This window comes from Elephas maximus, chromosome 11 (genome assembly GCF_024166365.1).
Source record: "Elephas maximus indicus isolate mEleMax1 chromosome 11, mEleMax1 primary haplotype, whole genome shotgun sequence".
NCBI classification, from domain to species: Eukaryota; Metazoa; Chordata; class Mammalia; order Proboscidea; family Elephantidae; genus Elephas; species Elephas maximus.
In genome coordinates, this window is record NC_064829.1 from 20,243,448 (window position 1) to 20,258,520 (window position 15,073).

Consider the following 15,073-nt stretch of genomic DNA (forward strand, 5'->3'; position numbering starts at 1 on the left):
CTAAGTGGACCCACTAGAACTTACATATTCCTCTGCGGTCTCCTCCACAAAGAAAGCTTCTCCGTTGTCACCTAATTTCATGTGAAGATCCACTGCATCGCCATTGATTTCTATATCGATCTAAGGGGAGAAACAAAGTGTGATTCAGCACAAAATGAATCATTCATTCGAGCTAAACTAAGTCTGAATTCTGGGCTCTCAAGCCAAAAATGTACTATTGAGGTTTCCTAAAGCTATAGCCCCAGCGACACTGCTACTTGTCCCACTAATAAAACACCCCCACTAAGACAAATGGACCTTGGAGGAAAATAACCAGGAATTGAACGAAAATGTCTTACCATCTCTTTTTATAACACATAAAAATTTTGTATTTGTTTAAATTCCCAACTGTAGTAAAACATGGGAAACATCACTGTCAAAAAACATTTGAGCACTTTCAGAGTTATAACATGGGCAGGCCTCACCTTGCATGAATTAGACGTGCACGAATTTCAGTTACCACCATGTATTAACGGTGAGTAACTGCATAAAGTACAAACTTCACTGCTATCGCTTCCATCCAAAAATCCCTTCACTCCCTTCACAGTTGTCTGTGATTGGTCACCATGCAGCTGTTACTCAGTTCATACGCAGACAGCAATGTGTGTAGTTGTGTTGCTTGTCACCCAGTGATAAACCCATGTCATTTTTTCATTTTTTACTGTACTTTAGCTGAAAGTTTGTAGCTCAAGTTAGTTTCTCATACAAAAAATTATACATTGTTATGTGACCCTGGTTCCTACCCCCATAATGTGATGGCACACTCACCCTTTCCACTCTGGATTTCCCATGTCCATTCAACCAGCTCCTATCCCTTTCTGCCTTCTCATCTCACCTCTGGACAGGAGCTGCCCATTTAGTCTCGTACATGTACTTGAACTAAGAAGCACACTCTTCACAAGTATCATTTTATGTCTTACAGTCCAGTCTAATCTGTGGCTGAAGAGTTCGCTTCAGAAATGATTTTAATTCTGGGTTAATAGAGAGTCTGGGGGGCCATGTCTTCTGGAGTTTCTCTAGTCTCAGACCATTAAGTCTGGTCTCTTTATGTGAATTTTTCTGCACCCCACTCTTCCCCTGCTCCATCAGGGACTCTCTCTTGTGTTCCCTGTCAGGGCGGTCACTAGTGGCAGCTGGGCACCATCTTGTTCTTCTGGTCTCAGGCTGATGGTGTCTCTGGTTTATGTGGCCCTTTTTGTCTCTTGGCTAATATTTTTCTTATGTCTCTGGTGTTCTTCATTCTCCTTTGCTCCAGGTGGGTTGGGACCAACTGATGCATCTTAGGTGGCCACTCACCAGCTTTTAAGAGCCCAGATGCCACTCACCAAAGGGGGATGTAGAATAATTTTCTTAATAAACTGTTATGCCAACAGACCTAGATGTCCCCCAGACCTCCGCCCATGTCACTTTATAAACATGGATAATAGAAAGAAAAAATGGGCGCAGAAAGATGACTACTTGTTTCTTACAAAAAAAATAAGATACTTAATTGTCAATGTTTCTAGTATTTTAAATTGCAGTCTACTAAGTTTCACAATTTTATTTCCCTACAAATAAGGAATCCTGGTGACACAGTGGTTAACTGCTCTGCTGCTAACCAAAAAGGCTGGCCGTTCGAACCCACCAGCCACTCTACGGGAGAAAGATGTAGCAGTCTGCTTCCACAAAGACTTGGAGCCTTCGAAACCCTATGCAGTGCTGCTCTGTCCTGTAGGGTCTCTGTGAGTCAGAATCTACTTGATAGCAACTGGTTTGGGTGTTTTTTTTTTTGGTTTGTAAGCAGCCCCGGTGGTGTAATGGTTAAGTGCTCAACTGCTAATTCAAAGGTTGGCAGTTTGACCCACCCAGCAGCTCCATGGGAGAAAGACCTGGAGATCTGTTTCCATAAAGATCCACAGCCTACAAAACCCTATGGGGCACTTTTACTTTGTCACGTGGGTAGCTATGAGTCAGCACCACCTAACAACAACACACATCTATAACCTGCAGTAAAGAGTGTTTTTAAAGTTTTGACAAAAATCATAAAAATGTAAAGGTCATGGAACAATTGTAGTTTTTCCATTGATTACTAAGCTCACTTTACTTACACCGTTATTTTCAGTCTGCACTGCCATGTAAAGCCAGGGCTATGTATGTAAGATGAAGTATTCTATCACTTACAAAATAATGCAGCTGAAAAAAACACTTCTTAAAATGGTACAATAATGAACAAACATTAGCTTTCAAAATTCTTATGGGTAAATTTTAAACTCCAATCTTAAACTGTTCAGGGGCTACAAAGATGTGATAGAGTCGTCTAGAATCTAAATGTGCTTAGCTCTGCAGGGCCTCTATGGTGGAAACAAATTGTACAGTCAGCTGGGCTTTTCCCAGTGATGACCAGAGAGAGACTGAGTGCTGGCTCAGGTCTGGTCATTAAAGGCAGCTCTGTCTTTCCAGGAGCCGAGTAATGACGGACTAAGTAACACTACATTAAAAAAATTTTTTTAATTGGCATATTTTGTCAAAATGCTTGTTGTAAAAATCCTATGTAAAAAAAATTCTCATAAATTTAAGAAATGTTAACAAAATGATTATTCTATTTGTACTTTTTTTTTTTTTTAAGAGAAAAAGCTACACAAATCAGTTTCTATAGGACAAACATTAACTCATTTTCCAGGCGGCCTTCATAATCCTTGACGTTAATTAGTGTGAATACTTACTGCTAAGAAAAGCTGAGTAAGACAAGAAACCTTCAACTCTTCTAAAACCAAGTACTGCAATGAATTCCTAGGCTAAGGAAAAATATACTTTCAGATAAGTTTTTTGAATCTTCCACAACAAACTGGCAGAAGTCAGTTAAGTATCTACAGTCATCTATGATTCCTGAAGCAGCTGCAATAAGAGTAACTTCCACAAAGGACGAATGTTTTCTAACTGCCGTTCCAGACTGTGCATTTCAGCTGTGGCTTCAGCAAGTAGGAGAGGGGGCTGCTGTACAAGCCAGGCCAATCAATACAGTCATTCCACCCCAGCTACAGTGACTTGCCCTTAAGATGGTCATGTGACCCCAGTCTGACAGGGAGACTAAGTGCTGGCACGTCCGTAGGAAGAAGCTCTCTTCACACTGTGGATGCCGAGCACACGCGAGTGCTGGTGGCCATCCTAATTAGAAAGAACCAACCAATGGAGGCAGAGCTGAGAGATGGGGAAGGAGAGTTCCGATGACCCCTCCAGGGCTCTACAGACAGCCCTGACTAAATAAGCTCCTGTTTTGCGTAAGCTAGTGTGAGATGGGTTTTTGTCATCTGCAAAAAAATTAGTCCTAATACACTGGTTTATTTAACTTTGAAAAATAATCAAATCACTGCTTTTGTGTTAAATCAACAAAACTAATATTTAAATCACATATAGACTGTTATAAAATATTCTGAGTATTAGTGTTCCATCAACAAGAACACACTAATGGCAGCGGGAAAATCATCTCTAACCAGCAATTTTAAGGTGGTGATGATTTCAAGTCCACTTTGCAGACATTACCATATTTGAAAATTTAGAGCCCTAGTGGCCTAGTGGTTAAGGGTTATGGCTGCTAACCAATAAGTCCCAGTTTGAATCCACCAGCCACTCCTTGGAAACCCTATGGGGCAGTTCTACTCTGTCCTATAGGGTCACTATCAGTTGGAACTGACTCGATGGCAATGGGTTTTTTTTTTTAGTTTAAAATCAATGAACAGGTTTCTCTAACCCAAACCAACCTGAAATAAGACAAACGGTGATGCAAATTACCAGAATATTTCAAGGCAGACATGGTTTCAGTTTTACTGTCACACGAAAGCTGTGTTTTGGTAAATCAAACAGTCCAATTTCCTTCCAAACGTGCTTTTTTGGGCTTTTGCAGTACCAAGGGAAGGAGTGAAAAGAAGAAGAAATTTTCCTTTTTTCCTGTGTCTCATGGATGGAATCTGATTAAAAATCCAAGGGTTTTACAACGTATTTAACACACTATTTGTGTGGTCTTGTACAGAAATTATGCTAGTTTCTAACTGAGAGGCAGAGAGTAGGTAGCAAGGCATGTTATCTGCTCAGTCACCACTCACAGACGCGCAGGTGTTTGTACGTGCCAGCCTGCCAAGTCCGTTCTGAAGGGCCAGAAGACTCGGCCAATCGGATCAAAAACCCAGATCACAGCAAAGAAATAACGCCTTATAAGCTGTTTAGTAAGATTCCTGTAGTACAACTAGTAGAAAAAATCAGTGAAAAGTTTACTGATGCCCCCAAATAGATCTAGTTTAAGAGCACTACAGAGGTTAGTATTACCAGAAAGAAAAAAAAGATCCCAAAGAAGCGAAATTGTGCATAGACAACACTGCTTTGCAATGGAAAGTTCCCAAGTCAATAAATAAATTACAACTGCTTTTGGTTTCCAAAGGGTTAACACTGTGGTTCAGCACAGCTCTGAAGAGAGGCCAGACCACACTAACCCTGCCACCCTGGAGCCAGGGCTCTCCAGTTGAAAACCAATTTTGTAACAACTCCTAGAAATAAGATCATGTTTTGTCTGAGGGAAAAAAAAAAAAGTACATATCTAAGTTTTGTAAAACTCATACACCTTTCTTTTCATTCCTAATATAACATATGTTTAATTAAAGCAGAGAGAAATTTTATTTAAAGAATAAGATCAGCTATACGAAAAGGCAAAAAGCTGAAAATAGATATTTTCAAATTATACCAGTGGTCCTCTAACACCCACTCTGAGATCTGTGCCAGAAGGTTTTGTGGCTCTCTCGATGTGCTTAAAATCTTGGTAGAACTTCCCTATATTACTTAGATACGTACTGTAAAGTGAGTATTAAAGGAAAATACTACTATGCACCTTCAAAGTTTTATTACTAGCTCAGTTTTCTAACTTAACTGACATCTGACGTGCTAACAGATCCTCCGGTTATGTTACTCCGTAACCTCAGGGTAAGAAAATGCAAAAAATACAGGAAAATAAACACAGAAATACCTTCTTTCTGAATCAATCTTCCCCAAAATAAATTAAAGCCAACCAGCCTATGGGTTAGCATTTCAGAGTCAGAACTGGGGACAAGCTCTGGTATCAATAACAACATTTAGACTACAAATTAGGACTTTACAGCTTTGTCACAACAAACAAGTAGATGTGGCATTAATGAAATTAGTTCAAACCAATCTAATGTATTCTTGATTACACCAGCCTATTCCATTCCCAATTAGCACGAAGGAGTTATCCTGAACATTTTAAAGCACTATATAAGGTAAAGGAACTTTTTCTCTTCCTAAATACATCTAACTTCCTCATTTAGAATTCTGGCCTCCCTGTTTGGCTCTTCTGAGCTGCAACGTACAGGTTTATCAAAATAATTTTCAGTCTCTTTTTCCCTGGAGAGGCTTCCTGTAGTAGGGCTTTTTGAATTTAGAAGCAACTTTGAAATCCTGGTGGCGTAGTGGTTAAGTGCTATGGCTGCTAACCAAAGGGTCAGTCGGCAGTTCGAATCCGCCAGGCGCTCCTTGGAAACTCTATGGGGCAGTTCTACTCTGTCCTGTAGGGTCGCTATGAGTCGGAATCCACTCGACAGCACTGGGTTTGGTTTTGGTTTTGAAACCAATAGACAAAGGCTGACTTCTCATACCACGGTCTTCAACATCACACAGGTTTTCAAGAAAAAGAAAAAGCACAGCCTACCAGCACAGACTGTCTCCTCACTGAGGCTGCCTAACCTCTCACTGTCCTTGGAAGAGGCTGTGCATTTCACTCACCACTTTCTCCTTGGATCGCAGGACTCCCAGCTTCCCAAACCGGACATGGAACGGGGAGCACTGATAGGTGCCATCCTGCTGCCGGACCACGATAACATCAATGCACCCCGACAGGGTGGCCTGGTTAATGCCCTTGTAGAGTTCCTTCACAGTGACAATCACTTGCCCAGCCAGCTGTCCCACATAATTCATGGTTTGAGACTACAAAAGACAAAGAAAAAAAGATGAGGCATTCAAAATGAATTTGTGGACTAATGACAGTGGCAGAGAAATAACAGCACTGACTGAAAATACACCACTCATTTGTATACCACATTTCATACTGTTATTTAACCTGGCTAATTTTGGACCATCAGTATCACAATACCGCTGGTTTTAAACGTTTTCACGCATGGACAATTTCAGATTGCCCCTCTCTCTATGTTGAGAGGCTGTCCCTCCAGGGCCTGAGGGATACAGAAGTTCTCTTCCCTTTCCCATCATCGTGGGTAGCAATGCTCCCATTAGGAAATTCCCTCCAAAGTTCAGAACCGGCGCAGAACCATCAAAGAACCCAGATTACCATCGCCAGCCTCCTGCCAAAGACCTGAACCTGGGCTATGTCATCCACTCTGGCCACAGCAGCCAAAGTAGGAAAAACGAAGGAAGATCATCAGAGCAGGTACTTGAAATTCATCTTCCAATAAAAACAACGTAATACGTGAGAGCTGGGCTTCTACAGAACTACCAATAGGATATTATGGTTCAGAAAAATGTGAGCTCACCTTGGCCTAAAAATGTATAACATTATTTCTCTAGAAAATACCTTCACTGCTTCAACACAACTCACTGGAACATAGTTCCACAAAGCTGGAAGACCAGAAAAGCATTTTAAATTTGTTCCACAACCTCAATTCACTAATCAAATCGCAATCACAGGGATCAGAAAAGGGTCCTCCAGAAAAGGTCAAAGAAGGAGGGGAGCGCGTCCAACCAAGGTTTCAGGGACCACTCCTTCTCTGGGGAAATGCTTCGTGCTCTCTGCGACCCCTAAGCCTTTGTGGGACACCTAAACCTTTGTGGCCACAGCTAATGCTGGCTTTATCTGTCGACAGGTTGGGGGACCCACTGTGCAGCATGCTTTGACGCCCAGTGGGTAAGTCTCCTTGGCCATCCCCTCACCCCTATAACTTTTCCACTAATCATAACTTTGGTTCCACTGGGTGTTCAATTTTCCATCGGATGGTTGCCTGTGTACTCATTTGTGAAGGGAAAAAGCAAACGCTAAGAACAGGTAGAAACACATGATCAAATATGTGGCCAAAGCCATGCCTACTTTCCTCCTGCCCTCGCCTTGTCCTGAACCCCTGGCAACCACTGGTCTGTTCTCTATTTCTATCATTTTGTCAATTCAAGAAAGTGATATAAATGAATCAATATAGTTTTGGGGATTGCCTTTTTTTTCTCAGCATAATTCTCTCAAGATTCATCCACGTTGTTTTACACAGCAACAGTTCATTCCTTATGGTTCCTCGGTGGCGCAGTTTGTGTTCAGCTACTAACGGAAACACTGGAGGTCCGAGCCTACCCACAGGCACCATGGGAGAAATGCCTGGCAACCTACCTCCATAACGATTACTGTTGTGTGTCATTTTGTCAATTCTGACTCCTAGCAACTCTAAAGGATAGAGCAGAACTGCCTCAGTAGGGTTTCCTAGGCTGCAATCTTTACAGGAGCACATTGTCAGGGGTTTGCTCCCATGGAACAACTGGTGGTTTCAAATCACCAACCTTTCACTTAGCAGCTAAGCACTCCAAGAAAACCCTATAGAATAGTTCTACCCTGTAACACATGAGTTCGCCTTCAGGTGCAATCAACTCGACAGCAATGGGTTTGGGATTTTTGGCGTATGCTGTGGCATGGATGTACCACAATTTAACCATTCACCCAGAGGGAGGGCTGGGCTGTTTTCAGTTTTAGGTTATTGCAAATAAAGCTGCTATATAAACATTCAAGTAGAAGTTTTTGGGTAAACGCAATTTTCCACTTCACACGGATAAATGCCCAGGACTGAGATACATGAGAGTTGCAGGTTTAGCTTTTTAAGATACTGCCAAGCTGTTTTGCAGAGGGATGCACCATTTTATATTCCCACCATGCACGAGGGTTCCAGTTTCTCTGTATCCTCACCAGATTCTGGTGCTGTCACTATTTTTTATTTTACTTATTCCAATAGGTGTGTAGCCATACCTCGTGTTTTAATTTGCATTTCTCTAACAGCTAATGATGCTGAACATCTTTTCATGTGATTTAACATTTGAATATACATTAATTATTTAATAAAAAAGCACTGCAACTTATCTAGTGGAAATGTGAATAAACACCTTTTTTGTTTCTTATTTCTGGGGTTGCGGTGTGTAATTTCTACATCTTAATAATGGCTCCAGAAACAGAAGTGAAATAAAACTTAGTCTTGTATAGTTCATTTTTTTCACGTGCTTTTTACCAGGTAGTGTTTCTTGGCAACCCAGAACAGTCCAGCAGAATTTCATATTCTGTAAATGTTATATGTTCGGGACACACTTTTTGCCGGTCACTGTATGTACATTAAGCAAACAGCATCCAAGCGGCCAATCTTTGTATTATGACTTGACTGACTGTGGCAATTTTAGAGTGTATTTTGTTATAAGACATAAAAAATTTGTAACAATTTATAGAGGCCTCGTCTTGAAACTTTTAAACTTTTAATTACGCTCAGCCATAAACAAATCTTACAAACATAAATGTCACAAGCTTAACATTAACTAGAGCATAAAACCCATAATTCTGTATAAGCATAAATCTACAGTTAAGCATAACCACATCTATTCAGAGCGCTCTGGTGGCACACTGGTTAAAGTGCTCACCTTTCGGTTGAAAGGTCAGCAGTTCAAACCCACCAGCAGCTTTGCAGGAGAAAGACGTGGTGGTCTGCTTCTGTAAGTCCTTACAGAAATCCTTACGGGGTAGTTATACTCTGTCCTACAGGGTCACTGTGAGTCAGAATCGACTCCATGACAGCAGGTTGGGTTTCCGGTCTATCTATTCAAGTTGATTTTAATTACCATGGATAAGGGATATGCTGTTATACATGAAAAACTATTATGTTTAGGCAGTTGCTAAATGCAGAAAAACAGAGATGGTCAAATTTCTAGTTTCCCTTCAGTAGATATAAAACAATCTTATTTATATTAGAAGTCTGGGAAAACAAAAGTAAAAGGGTTGCCTGGCACTTTACATGTGTACTGCTGTTGTGTGCTGTCGAGCTGATGCTGACACACAGCAACTAGAACTGTCCATAGGGTTCCTAAACTATCATCTTTAAGGGAGCAGATCACCAGGAGTTTTCTCCTGCAAAGCAGCTGGTGGGTTCAAACCAATGACCTTTTAAGAGTTTAACCACTGCACCCACCAACCCGAGTCGATTTCGATGCATAGTGACCCTACAGGACACAGTAAAGCTGCCTCATATGGTTTCCAAGGAGCAGTTGGTGGGCCCGAACTGCTGACCTTTTGGTTAGCAGCTACTGCTCTTAACAACTGTGTCACCAGAGCTCCTTCAATTTGTACTACACCCTGGTGATAACGAGCAGCGACTGTGCTATAAGGGTAACCCTAACAAGGCTGGAGGAAGAGGTGTCCTCATAGCTGTGCCTAAGGGGAAAGCAGTTGATCATCGAGTGTGAGATACTGTAAAACATCTTCCTCTTTAAGCAGAATCTAGCACCATAAAACTACTACACATCCAGCCCAGCTGGGACAAGGTCAGACTCTGACACCAGCCTGTCCTGGGTCAACACCTGATAGTACCTGCCTGTAAACCAGGAGCAGAAAATATACATAATTACAGAACCCCAAAGGCATGTATCATGCTCAATGAAGACACTAACTTTTGAAATAAAACATTAAAAAAAATGCAGTGATAATATACATTGCAAACTATTTGTAATTTATAGTTAGTGATGGAAAAATAAAATTAGAAGAGTGGGGAAAATGAAATCAAGAGGAGAGTGACAGAGAAATACAGAAAGAACAGATGAAAATTCACAGAAAAAGGCTGCGATAAAGCAAACACAGAATATATAATCAGGAAGGTAACCTGTTATCTCGTTGTCATAGAGTCAATTCAGCCTCATAGTAACCATATAGACAGAGTAGAACTGCCCTATAGAGTTTCCAAGGGGCACCTGGTGGATTCGAACTGTCAACCTTTTGGTGAGCAGCCAGAGCTCTTAACCACTACACCACCAGGGCTTCCAATCAGGAAGGCAGACTGACATAAAATGCCCACAAAGAAAGAGAAACGTGAAACTTAAGGATTTTCATAGGGCTGTGAACCTATCTTGAGGCCTACAGCATAAATAATCTAAAAATGCATTTATTGATTCTTGGAACCAAAAGAGTTTATCCAGCCCAGGCTTCCAACAAATATCATCAAAAGCACTGCAAGAACATCTCTGAAATACAGTAGTGTTACCAACAATCACAGCAGCAACTGTTTTTTTTTTGAGAGCTTACAACATACCAATTTTTAAGCTTTTACACCTTATAGATAGGCATTTCTATTTCTATATTGAAGATGTAACTAAGGTTTAGAAAGGTTAGGTATCTTCTTAACCACCACATGCTATACTGCTTTTCAGTTCTGAGGTATTTCCAGTTGACAGGGACTCACTATTTAACCAAAAAGGTGATAACAATATCAAATACTATGTCCACCAGAGGTCACAGTGACAATGTACCACCCTCCTCCAAACAGCACTACTACACGCCAAGAGTTTACTGTTCATCCATGACTAAGTCTCATCTATTCCGGGCTAAATGTTCTTGTTCCTTAAAACACCTGAAATGACTGGGGTTTACTTTCACTTCCCTGATAAACCAGAGAATTTCCTATATCTTTCTTTAAACGAAATATCCAAAACCAGGCACGATGCACCAGGAGCAGCCTGACTGATGAATCTACAATGTGATACTTACACCTAGGTACCTGCTTCATGGGCTTGATTAAATGTTGGGAGCTCCCAAACTCTATACAGGAAGAACTGGGGGTGCTTGCTGATTACTGAACTAAAAACTGAAAGAATCAGCAGACAAATCAACTATGTAAATTACTTGTAAGAGGCTAAATCGTCCTTCACACACAAAATTGAACAGGCCAAACAGTTGTTCATACGTGAAATTAAATAGTGTCCACTTTTCAGGGTTTTCTTGTCAAATATTTTAAAATAGAAAAGGATGCACACTACTGCCGAACAAATGGGCAGCTTTCAAGATTCCACTATTCACCAAAAGTTTGGGGAAATGCATAGTATCCTTCCCTGACCACCGAAGAAACGAAACCAGATCATCATGACACATGGCAAGGATTTATAAACGGAACGCATCAGTAAATAAATCCAAATACAGACCCACTCCTACAAAAACTGCCCCAAATTAAGATATGTCAATAAAAAAAAAAAAAAAACTTTTGAAAAGGAAAAAAGTAACCACAGAAATATATTACAATATTGCTATTAAATTACAACTGTAATTTATAAATTGTTATCAATACAAAAATGGATACATTCTAAACCACTCATATGTATCATCGAAATCTGTTTCCTAAGTTTTTTAAAATTAACCTTCAAATATTATCTTATACTAGCACGGTGAAACCCCTGAGAGCTGGAACTCGATGGGACTACCTTGTTTTTCTGGGTGTCACAAGTTTTCCGTCTTCGACAGGGTGCAGTCTTACCACTTTTCTGTCACTCATTTTAGTGGAAAATACTTGAGTTTTCCTTCTCTGACAGGTTTCTGCCTTACACAGGTTCCATTGTACTAATTATTAGTACTACTGCCAGCAAACACAGCATCTACACTTGTTACATGTCCTCGTGTGTCAAGTGCTTTCTTGGCCTCCTGCACATGAGTTTGTTATTAATAGCATTCCAATCTATAAGAAAACAGGTTCAGAAGTGTCCAAGGTCACCCCATTAGTAATGATAAAGCCGGTATTGAAACCCAAGTCTGAATCTAGAGCATACCCTTAACAGCGACTCTGGGCGTCAGGGATGCTCTATGTAACGATGATAAAAAAGCCTTGCTGAAACCCTGGCTTTCTTGCTTCAAATGGACTGCTTTTAGCACGTCAACATTTTTATTTCATGCCAGTTGGCCACAGAGACATGAAATTATTACAGGGGGTCCAAAGAAGCCATGCCCACCCACCATGTCTCCTTTTCTCATGACTACAGGAGGTAGCAGTTACCGTCCACCCTCACGCCAGACTAGCTGCACGGTGTTAGGAGTGCCACCCTGAAAACACCACATGTGGTTGGGGCTTGTGGACTAATAATAACAGTTTTTACCAAAAAAAATGCCACTCCATTTAAGCTTCTGATCACACATGTGGGGAATGTGCTAAGAGGGAATAGGGACTCCTAGAGACTTCAAGAAATAAACATCAGGATACTGTTATCTACTTAAACATTCTAGCTTACACCTATACTCCTGGACGGAACTCCTCTGGGATGCCCAAGGTTATATCGTTCATTTGATTTTCGAGGTTGTTCCCAAACATACTTCATTTGATCTTCAAGAAGAGAATGTGGGTAACACAAGGTGGGCATTATTAATTTCATTTTACATTTGAAACCCTGACAAGAGGTGTTTCCTTCCCATTGCTGCTTACTGGAACCCAGCTTCTCTGTGATGCAGGCGGGCAGCTTTCCTCAAGACTGCTCACCCTGGCTTATGCTACGGGGCTGTCTAGATCAGCTGGTACCCCGCAGGGCAAGGGGTGGGGGGGCTGCACTCAAAGAGTACACAAACACTCTCTTGGGCTTGTCCTTGAGGCCTTAAGGTTTGTTTTGTTTTTTTTTTAATCAGCTCTTTCCTTCATTTTTTACGAACGTTTTATTGTGTTTTAGGCAAAAGTTTATACAATAAATTAAGGCTCCCATTTGACAATTTCTATACACTTTGTTCAGTGACATTAGTACATTTTTCACAATGACACTGCATTCTATTTGTTCCATTTCCAGTACTCTAGTTTCCCTGGTCCCCTTTATCTTCTCACCTTTGCTTTACAGTAATTTTTGACCTTTTGGTCTCACACAGATGATTTTTTTTTTTTAAATAGAGGACTGTACTCATAATGCCCTTTATTTTGTGTGTCACTCTGTTATTTTGCTAAAAGGTGGTCTTGGGATAGTTTCGGTTCAAGGTTTAAAGAGTATCTCAGGGCGACAGTCTCAGGGAGTCCTTTGGTCTCAAACGGTCCAGGAGGCCCAGAGTTTTTAAGAATCTGAGTTCTGTTCTGCATTATTCTCCCATTCTATCAGGTTTCCATTCTACTGTGGCCCTGATCAGGACAGTCAGAAGTGGTAGCCAGGCACCATCTAGTTCTTCTGGTCTCAGGATAGATAAGCCCATGACTCATTCAGGCTATTAGCCCTGCAGACTGTTTCTTTTCTGGTGCTTTGGTTTCCTTCTTTCTCTTTTGCTCCTGACAGGCAGAGACCAATAGCTGTTATCTTAGATGGCTGCTTGCAAGTTCTTAAGACCCCAGATGCTACTCACCTTGCTAGGATGCAAGAACACTAACTTTGTAAGCTACGCTATGCCAACTGACTGAGTTGCCCCATGAGACTAAAGTCCCAAGCCTTTAAAATCCAAAAAACCAATCCCTTAAGGTGTTTGGCTATGTCTGAAAGGTATCTCTAATTGTGTCCTCTATGAACATGTACACCTGCACACACATCTTTACTTACCTTTATCTATCTATGTACACATATGTATATGCCTGTACCCACCCATCCACCTGTATGCCAATACATAAACCTAAGTGACCATACACTTGTTTCTCATTGTTGGTGTTGTTGCCAAATTATGTATGTCAAATTCCTTAGCGCAAACACCCTTTTCTCTTGAGTGCTTCTTAGTGACACCATTTACTCTGGTCAAGCTGTGCTCTCTATAACCACATTCGGTGCTACTTTTTCCATCTCCAGATATCTACAATGTAAGGTTTGAGTCCTTCTCCTTCCACCCTTCCCTAGTAATCACAAGGAACACTGGTCTCTATACACACATCTGTTCTTATAAGAGTGGGATCATACAATATTTGTCCCTACATGATTGACTTATTTCACTTAGCATTATGTCCTCTGTGTCCATCTGTATTATGTTTCCCAGACTCATCACTGCTCTTCATGGTTGTATGTACCACATTTTGCTATCCATTCATACGTTGATGGGCATTTAGGTTGGTTCATTTTTTTTTGCTATTGTGAATAATGCTGCAATGAATGTAGGTGTGCAAATATCTATGTCTCTTTTAATAGATCTCTAAGATATATACCTAGGAGTGGGATTGCTGGGTCATAAGGTATTTCTTTTTTTTGGAAGTGCCATACCATTTTCCACAGTGGTTGTACCATTTTACAGTCCCACCAGCAACTGGTAAGGGTTCTGATCTCATCACATCCTTACCAACATTTGTTTTTTTTTCAATCAATGTCATTTTAGTTGGGGTAAGATGGTATCTTATTGTAGTTTTGATTTTCATCTATCTAATGGCTAATGCTTGTGAGCATTTTTTCACGTTTGTTGGCCACCTGAATGTCCTTTTTGGTGACATGTCTGTTCATGTCCTTTGCCATTTCATAATTGGGTTGTCTGTCTTTTCACTGTTTAGTTGTTGAAGTCTTCTATAAATTTTAGAGATAAGGCGCTGGTCCAAATATGTTGTCTCAGAAGATTTTTTTCCCCGTTCATAAGTTATCTTCTTATTCTTTTGATAAAATTTTTTTCTTTCTTTAAATTTTGTTGAGAATATACACAGCAAAACACACAACAATTCAACAGTTTCTACACGTACAATATAGTGACACAGATTACATGTGAGCTGTGCGATCACTATCACCCTTCTTTTCTGAGTTGTTCCTCCCTCATTAACATACTCACTACCCCCTAAGGTTCCCATTCAATCTTTCGAGTTGCTGTTGTCGACTGGATGCCATATAGATAATTCTTAAAAGAACATAATGCTCAAGCCAAACCTTTTTTTTTTCTACTAGTTAAGCTAAACTACTGTGCAGTTTTAAGAAGACTTCAGGGAATATTTTTGGTTCAAGGTCCAAAGATCATCTCAGGGCAATAGTCTCAGGGATTCACCCACCCTCCATGGCTTCAGAAAGTCTAGAGTCCGTAAGAATCTTAAATTCTGTTCTCTATTATTTCCCCTCTTGATCAGGACTCTTCTAT

The 15,073-nt window shown here is 40.6% G+C and overlaps 1 protein-coding gene across 7 annotated transcripts in view; it reads right to left on the reverse strand.

Moving 5' to 3' along the window:
• LPIN2 (lipin 2) overlaps positions 1 to 15,073 on the reverse strand; it is a 108,134-nt gene that overhangs the window by 29,009 nt on the left and 64,052 nt on the right. For all 7 annotated transcript variants that reach the window (XM_049901064.1, XM_049901059.1, XM_049901061.1 and 4 more), the window contains 2 exons: positions 5,803 to 6,003; positions 25 to 120 (listed from right to left, as the gene is read on the reverse strand). In XM_049901064.1, coding sequence (XP_049757021.1) covers positions 25 to 120; positions 5,803 to 5,994 — 288 coding nt within the window. In that variant the 5' untranslated portion in view covers positions 5,995 to 6,003. The remainder of the gene's footprint in view (positions 1 to 24; positions 121 to 5,802; positions 6,004 to 15,073) is intronic.